General features: G+C 44.9%; 2 protein-coding genes across 2 annotated transcripts in view; one reads left to right on the forward strand and one right to left on the reverse strand.

The window, feature by feature from the left end:
• ZBTB3 (zinc finger and BTB domain containing 3) overlaps nt 1-8023 on the forward strand; it is a 39789-nt gene that overhangs the window by 3605 nt on the left and 28161 nt on the right. The window lies entirely within an intron of this gene.
• On the reverse strand, nt 1049-7176 carry POLR2G (RNA polymerase II subunit G). Its single transcript, XM_070950668.1, has 8 exons — nt 7088-7176; nt 4774-4883; nt 3391-3550; nt 3240-3290; nt 3051-3116; nt 2305-2376; nt 1417-1450; nt 1049-1216 (listed from the first exon to the last, which is right to left on the reverse strand). The coding sequence occupies exons 1-8, from the start codon at nt 7097-7099 to the stop codon at nt 1203-1205; spliced, it is 519 nt and encodes a 172-aa protein (XP_070806769.1). The 5' UTR covers nt 7100-7176; the 3' UTR covers nt 1049-1202.

Here is an 8023-nt window from a genome sequence, read left to right on the forward strand (position 1 = left end):
AACAATAGGCTCAGAGCCAAACACGTCCCCGCAGCCACAGGTGGACAGCGACGAAGGAGATAAGTGCTGGCTGGACCCACGACAGAAGCGCAGGGAGAAGCGTGCACAGCAGAAGGGAAGGCGTGCCAGAGATTAGCTGAGTCACTGGACCACACCCCACAGGGTATAAATGTGGGTGTGGTGGCCGATTCAGTTTGTGACGAGCAAAAACTAGAAATAATCCATGATCTCTGCGTTACTGGACTTTGCCTGCTTTATCGGACTGCATTTGGACTAATCCTTGTATTGTTGAAAACTCTGCCTGTTTTATCGGAATGCTGGCAGTCTAACCTTTGTTTTGTGTGAGTAAAGTCTGAATTGGCAGCTAGCCACTGGGTTGCTGCCAGCTTTATCTTCAAAGAGTTTTGTCGTGTGGCTTATTAACTCCGGGCCGTCTGTTGGGGTGCGTGTGGGGTACGGGGACAGAACAGTCCCTTCCAGGATCCTATACATTGAAATTCCTGCCCTTGTCCGGGGGGTTGGACTGGATGACCTCTAAGGTTATGTCCAGCTTTTCTGTTCTAGGATTCTATGCGTTGAATGGATTCCTGCCCTGGCCAGGGAAGTTTGGACTAGATGACCTCTAAGGTCCCTTCCAAACCTTCCAAGGTACGGGGACAGGACACAAGCTCAGAGACCACCAAGGACCCCACAGCTTCATCACTGGGGGCTTTCAAGAAGAGACTAGACTGCCATTTGTCAGAAACGGTGTAGGGTCTCCTGCTTCGGAAGGGGGTTGGACTAGATGACCTCCAAGGTCCCTTCCAACTCCGTTCATCTAATCCAAACCCAATTGGGTCATGACACATCTGCAAGAAAACCACCAAGCTCACAGACCACCAAGGACCACTCGTTTTATAAGGCTTTTAAATTCTTTACGATGTGAGGTAACCCGCCCAGACGTATAAATTTAATGAATAAAGAAAATAAATCGCAACGTTAAAAATGTCAGTTGTTTCGTGTAACACAGAGAGAGAAGGAAGAGGAACTTGAAACAGGAGGCCACCCGAACAGAAAACAGAAAAAATGTTTAATGACCGAAAAAGGGGCTTAACAGAGACACTCAATTCCAGCAACAAACAAACAGCAGCCAGCCAACGTTTCTTTAGGGAGGAATGACCACGGAGTTGAAGGAGAACACAAGAAGAACAGAAAATGCGCCTTCAGTTCAGTAGACCTGGAGAAGGGAGACAAAGGCAAGATTAAAAATTGCCACCTGGAAAATTGTCCCTTTTTTTCCCTAAGCCCAAAAAACGGTTGTCTGGTGATGAGTGCCCATCAAAATTCAGGACGCTTGGCAACTGGCATGTACTTATGACGGTTGGTCACCAAATGGGAGGATATTTTACGACATGGCAAGCAATTCAAAACACGTACCCAGGTAGTCGTCCATCAAGGATCCAATGGCAAACTGCAGAAAGAAAAGTAAAAAAGATAGCAGGTGAAAGAGAGAAGAGATAAAAAGAGAGCAAAGGAAAGAGAAAAGAGAGAGAGAGGAAGAGAAAGAGGAAGGAAGGAAATGAGAATGAGAAGGAAGAATGAAAAGAAGGAAGGAAGGAAATAAGAATGAGAAGAAGGAAGGAAGGGAATGAGAATGAGAAGGAAGGAAATGGGAATGAGAAGAAGGAAGGAAGGAAGGAAATGAGAATGAGAAGAAGGAAGGAAGGAAGGAAGGAAGGAAGGAAGGAAGGAAGGAAGGGTTAGTTAAAACTGCTAAAGTGGCCCTATATTATCCCAAATTTCCAGAACAGGAATTCTGTCCCCATCTCTCATGGAAGACCCCAAAAGACAATTTTTATATGCAAAAAGGAGTCAGCCTGAACGAAGACCTTTCTCTCAAAATAAAAGTTTCCAGTCCTCATGATTGCAAGTACAAGACACAGCTAAACAAATAAAATAAAATAAAATAATGGTTTATAAATCGTGCCGATGCGGCTTGAGCAAACGCAGGCCGGAATCCAGCCTGACCCTCACAATCCCAATAGCCTTCGAAACCAAAAATTGGAAGAGGATTTTTTTCTGCACTTCTCCTCAGCTACCACTTTTAACCCGGAGAAAGGAATTTGAATAAAGAGAAAGTTATATTGGCGCAAAACGATTTCTTCTCCACGTTTTCTCTGCGGATTTTCCCCCAGCAGATATTATGGCATCAATAATTTAATTCTCCGTCTGTATTGGATACGAAGGAGGACGAATGAACAGGAGGGACCCCGAACGGCCAAAATGAGATTGAGAAAGGGACACCGTTCGAATGATGCCACTCACTATGTCGTTCTTGTCCACCCGGGTCCCCACAATCTTCAATCGGATATTATCTTCTGGCTGGATAACGATGTCCTGGTTTGGAAGAAAAAGAACCAGAGACAATAATACCAAGACAATAAGAAGTAACGTGGTGCAGTGGTTAAAGACAGTGTTTCCCAAACACATTTTAAGACGGGTGGACGTCGACTCCCAGAATCCCCCAGCCAGCATGCTTTAAAATGGGTGGGTTTTAATTCCCAGAATTCCTCAGGCAACCTGCTTTAAGATGGATGGATTTCGACTCCCAGAATTTCCCAGCCAGCAGGCTTTAAGATGGACTTCAATTCCCAGAATACCCCCCCAATCCTTTAAGATGGGTGGACTTCGACTCCCAGAATTCCCCAGCCAGCATGCTTTAAAATGGATGGACTTCGACTCCCAGAATCCCCCAGCCAGCATGCTTTAAAATGGATGGACTTCGACTCCCAGAATCCCCCAACCAGCATGCTTTAAAATGGATGGACTTCGACTCCCAGAATCCCCCAACCAGCATGCTTTAAAATGGATGGACTTCGACTCCCAGAATTCCCTAGCCAGCCTGCTTTAAAATGGATGGACTTTGACTCCCAGAATTCCCCAGCCAGCATGCTTTAAAATGGATGGACTTCGACTCCCAGAATTCCCCAGCCAGCCTGCTTTAAGATGGGTGGACTTCGACTCCCAGAATCCCCCAATCAGCTTGATTTAAGGAAGGCAAAAAACCTCACCTCATCTACAGTCTTGTAGCAGGGCGGATTGGAGTTCGTATCGTACTCCATTTCTGAAGGGATCGACTGCGGCGAGAACAAGGATCTGAGATCAACAGCCGAGCAGGGATCTTTGGCTCCCCTGGCCCGTTTCGCAGGGAATCGCTCCCTCTTCTATCCACCCCAACCCCACCCCACGGGTCGACTCACATGTCGGGATATGAAACAAGACATCGGCCCGATCTCGGTGAAGAGGCCAACCTGCGTTGCAAAAACCAGAAATTAAAATACAAAACTCCCTTCGGAGGTCTCGGGAAGATCTCTTTACGATCTCTCCGCAGGGTGCACCGGGCCTCCTTACCTTGTTCACCTGAGTCACAATGGCATCCACCACCTCACCCTTAAACGGACGGAAGACGATGGCTTTGTACTTGACGGGGTAGAGGACGAAGCCGCGTCCCGGCTGAATCACGCCCGCCCCGATGTTGTCGATGGTGGTTACGGCGATGACGAAGCCATACCTGGAAGGGAGAAGTGGCATACGTGCATTAAAGCCAATTCTTTCTCTTTCTCTCTCTCTCTCTCTCTTTTTTTTCCGGGAATTATTGGCTGCTTTCCTTTTTTTTCCCACCCGAGATTTTCAGATAGGGGATTTTCAGCACTGGGCTAGGAAACAGTGAGTTCTAGTCCTGCCCTTAGGCATGAGAACCGGCTGGGTGTCTTTGAACCAATCACCAGGAGATTGGGAGTTCTAGTCCTGCCTTAAGTATGAAAACCAGCTGGATAGGTTTGGACCAATCACTAGGAGACTGGGAGTTTTAGTCCCACCTTAGGCATGAAAGCCGACTGGGTGATTTTGAGCCAATCACCAGGAGACTGGGAGTTCTAGTCCCACTTTAGGCATGAAAGCTGACTGGGTGATTTTGAGCCAATTACCAGGAGATTGGGAGTTCTAGTCCTGCCTTAATTATGAAAGCCAGCTAGATAAGTTTGAACCAATCACCAGGAGATTGGGAGTTCTAGTCCTGCCTTAAGTATGAAAGCCAGCTGGGTATGTTTGGACCAATCACCAGGCGACTGTGAATTCTAGTCCCACCTTAGGCATGAAAGCCGACTGGGTGATTTTGAGCCAATCACCAGGAGACTGTGAGTTCTAGTCCCACTTTAGGCATGAAAGCTGACTGGGTGATTTTGAGCCAATTACCAGGAGATTGGGAGTTCTAGTCCTGCCTTAAGTATGAAAGCTAGCTGGATAAGTTTGGACCAATCACTAGGAGACTGTGAGTTCTAGTCCCGCCTTGGGCATGAAAGCCGACTGGGTGATTTTGAGCCAATCACCAGGAGACTGGGATTTCTAGTCCCGCCTTAAGTATGAAAGCCAGCTGGATAAGTCTGAGCCAATCACCAGGAGATTGGGAGTTCTAGTCCCGCTTTAGGCATGAAAGCCGGCTGGGTGACTTTGAGCCAATCCATCTCTTCTCAGCCCACCTCACAGGGTTGTTGTGGGGAAAATAGGAGGAGAAAGGAGCGTTAACTCTGTTCGACGCCTTGAGTTACTTACGAAATAAGAAAGGCAGGACAAAACCCTTCATAAATATCAAACAGATGCCAACTTCTGCCAACTTCTCGCAAAGCAATGAAGGAAACACATTGTTTTACAGATAAGCTGGGTTTTTTTTTCCCCCCATTATTTTCATGCCATCCTCTACTGGCACAGACCCTCCCCAGCTTCCCTCTTTCTTACTTGCCAGTGCAGGTCCCTTCCACCTCGGTGAAAAGCTTTTGCTTCACCGTGTTGAGAAGGTTGGGTCCGAAGTAGCGAGGGTGCAGCAGGATTTCATGCTCCAAGGAGATCTAAACGCAAAGAAGAGAAAGCCACGGTAGCCATGACGGACGGCTCAGCTCCAATGTTTATCTCCCCCCCCCCCATTTTCTCCTCCCCAATTCAAGGCAGCCTACGAGAGACACCCCCCCCCCCTTGGTGAGGTAGGCAGGTGAAAAATATGAATGTTTTACACTTCCGTCATTTGATTGTCATTTTAGTTGTTCTCAGCCACGCAGAATCATGGAGAATTGGGCAGCCTTCAGATTTCAATCAATTATGATGGTTAGAGACTGGATTTGACATTTTACCCCACCTGCTGGGGTAGACCAGGTGTCTCGATAGAAAAGCACTTATATATATATATATATATATATATATATATATATATATATATATATATATATATATATATATATATATATATATATATATATATATTACCTACGTAAACTGAGTTGTTTTGCAGCTCTGGTTGTGTGAAATCTCATTCACAAGCTTCAGGGCTTTTTTTCTGTTGACAAACTGCAACTCTCCCAGAGAGCAACACAGAGTTGCAGTTTGTCAACAGAAAAAAAAGCCCTGAAGCTTGTGAATGAGATTTCACACAACCAGAGCTGCAAAACAACTTAGTTTACGTAGGTAAAACCTGGCTAGAAAGAATATGCATATATATATATATATATATATATATATATATATATATATGTATGTATGTATGTATGTATGTATGTATGTATGTATGTATGTATATTAAAAAAAGTGTTTTTCTGTCGAAGCACCTGGTCTACCCCCAAATGGGAGGGAGCATCCTGTTTCCCTTTCGCCTTTCAGCTCCAATCCACGAGCCCGCAAGCATTCAAACAAAGATGGTTTGTCGCATTCACGACGAATCATTTTTTATGCCAAATTTATATTTCGCTGATAAAGAAATAAAGGGAGACTAGTATAGATCTATTTCAAGCTATTTAGCTCTCATCAGCTAGCCATAGCCTTACTCGGATTCGAACCTGTTCTAGTTTTTCTATCAAGGCACCTGGCCTACCCCAACATGTGGGAGGGAGCAAACTGCGAAATATAAATTTGATATCTATTTTTCTTTCTTTCTTTTTTCTTTTTCTTTTTCTTTCTTTCTTTCATCTAATCAATATCATGTCTCTCTATCCTGTCTATATCTATCTATCTTTCTATCTAATCAATATCATGTCTCTCTATCTCTACCTCTATCTATCTATCTATCTATCTATCTATCTATCTATCTATCTATCATCTATCTATCTCTATCCTTCTCATCTATCTCTGTCTAGCTATCTGTCTGTCTATATCTATCTTCTCTATCATTCTCATCTATCTCTCTATCTTCTCTATCATTTTTCTCTCCTATCTGTCTGTCTGTCTGTTGTGACCCAGGCCCATGTAGTAGATATCTATCTCTATTACCCACCCACCCACTCACCCACCCATCTAAACTTCTACCCACCCACCCATCGATCTAATCAATATTATGTCTATCATCTGTCTATATCTATCTATCTATCTATCTATCTATCTTTTCTTTCTTTTTCTTTCTTTCTTTCTAATAAATATAATGTCTCTCTATCCTGTCTATATCTATCTATCTATCTTTCTATCTTTCTATCTATCTAATCAATATGTCTCTCTATCATCTGCCTTTATCTATCTATCTATCTATCCTTCTCATCTATCTGTCTAGCTATGTCTGTCTATATCTATCTTCTCTATCATTCTCATCTATCTCTCTATCTTCTCTATCTTTCTCTCCTATCTATCTATCTATCATTATATCATCTATATCTATCTATCTACATCTATCTCTAGGTCTATCTCTATCTATCTCTAACTATCTAATCTATGTCTGTCTGTCTATCTGTCTATCTCTGCGTACACGATTATGATGATGATGATATTGATGTTTGTATGTGAACACCTGGGACACCTAGGGAGCACACTGCTCAGCAAAGAAAGGAAAAATATGCTATAAAATAATTTAAAAAAATATTTTTTTAAAAAAAAAAAAGAGAAGGAGTTTATATAAATCTAGAAAGTGATCCCCAAGGAATTTGCCCAGAATAAAGCTGAATTAACATTCACGTGTTGGTGAACACGGGTAGAAAGGGGGGAAAAAAGCGCTCTTCCCGCTGGGCGAGCCGCCCTACGCGAGGCCCGGCCCGTTACACGCGTGGACGCCCCATCCCCACGACCCCTGGAAACTCACGTGATAAAACATCCTCCCCAGCGGAGCCCTTCTCGACCGGATGGAACGTTGAGGCTTCGCCCCGCCCCCCCCGCGGGTAAAAATGTCGCAACGTTCCTCTCCGCTGATTGGCTGAGACGCGCCGGCCCGTTCCAAAGCGCCTTAAAGGAACAGGCGTGCTCGAGGTTCAGCGAAAGAGCTTGGGACCGTCGTGGGCGCCACTGCGCAGGCGCGGCAGGAGAGGCATTTCTGGGTTCATTTTCAATCAAAACAAGGGGGGTCCTCCCCCGCCTCGTTTTGGGCCATGAAATTTAGGGACCCTCCTAAATGAAAATAGGACCTCACTGGACAGCCATTTGTGAGGAATGATATAGGGTTTCCTGCCTGAGCAGGGGGTTGGACTAGAAGACCTCTAAGGTTCCTTCCAACTCTGTTATTCTGTTACTCGGCTGTTCTTTTTTCCTTCCTTCCTTCTTTCCTTCCCTCCTCTCTCCTTTCCCCTTCCTTCCTTCCTTCCTTCCCTCTCTCCCTTCCTTCCTTCTTTCCTCTCTCCTTTCCCCTTCCTTCCTTCCTTCCTTCCTTCCTTCCTTCCTTCCTTCCTTCCTTCCTTCCTTCCCTCTCTCCCTTCCTTCCTTCTTTCCTCTCTCCTTTCCCCTTCCTTCCTTCCTTTCCTCCCTCCCTCCCTCTCTCTCCCTCCCTTCTTTCCTTCCTTCCCTTTTTCTCAAATTCCCTTCCTTCCCTCCCCTCCTCTCTTCCTTCCTTCCTTCCTCTTTCTCACACAAATTCCCTTCCTTCCTTCTCTTCCTCTCTTCCTTCCTTCCTTTTTCTCACACAAATTCCCTTCCTTCCTTCCTTCCTTCTCTTCCTCTCTTCCTTCTTCCCTTTTTTCTAACACAAATCCCCTTCCTTTCCTTTCCTCCCTCCCTTCTTTCCTTCTTCCCTTTTTCTCACACAAAT

This window comes from Pituophis catenifer, unplaced genomic scaffold, assembly GCF_029215685.1.
Source record: "Pituophis catenifer annectens isolate HBS135680 unplaced genomic scaffold, rPitCat1.0.hap2 SCAF_10, whole genome shotgun sequence".
Taxonomy (NCBI): domain Eukaryota; kingdom Metazoa; phylum Chordata; class Lepidosauria; order Squamata; family Colubridae; genus Pituophis; species Pituophis catenifer.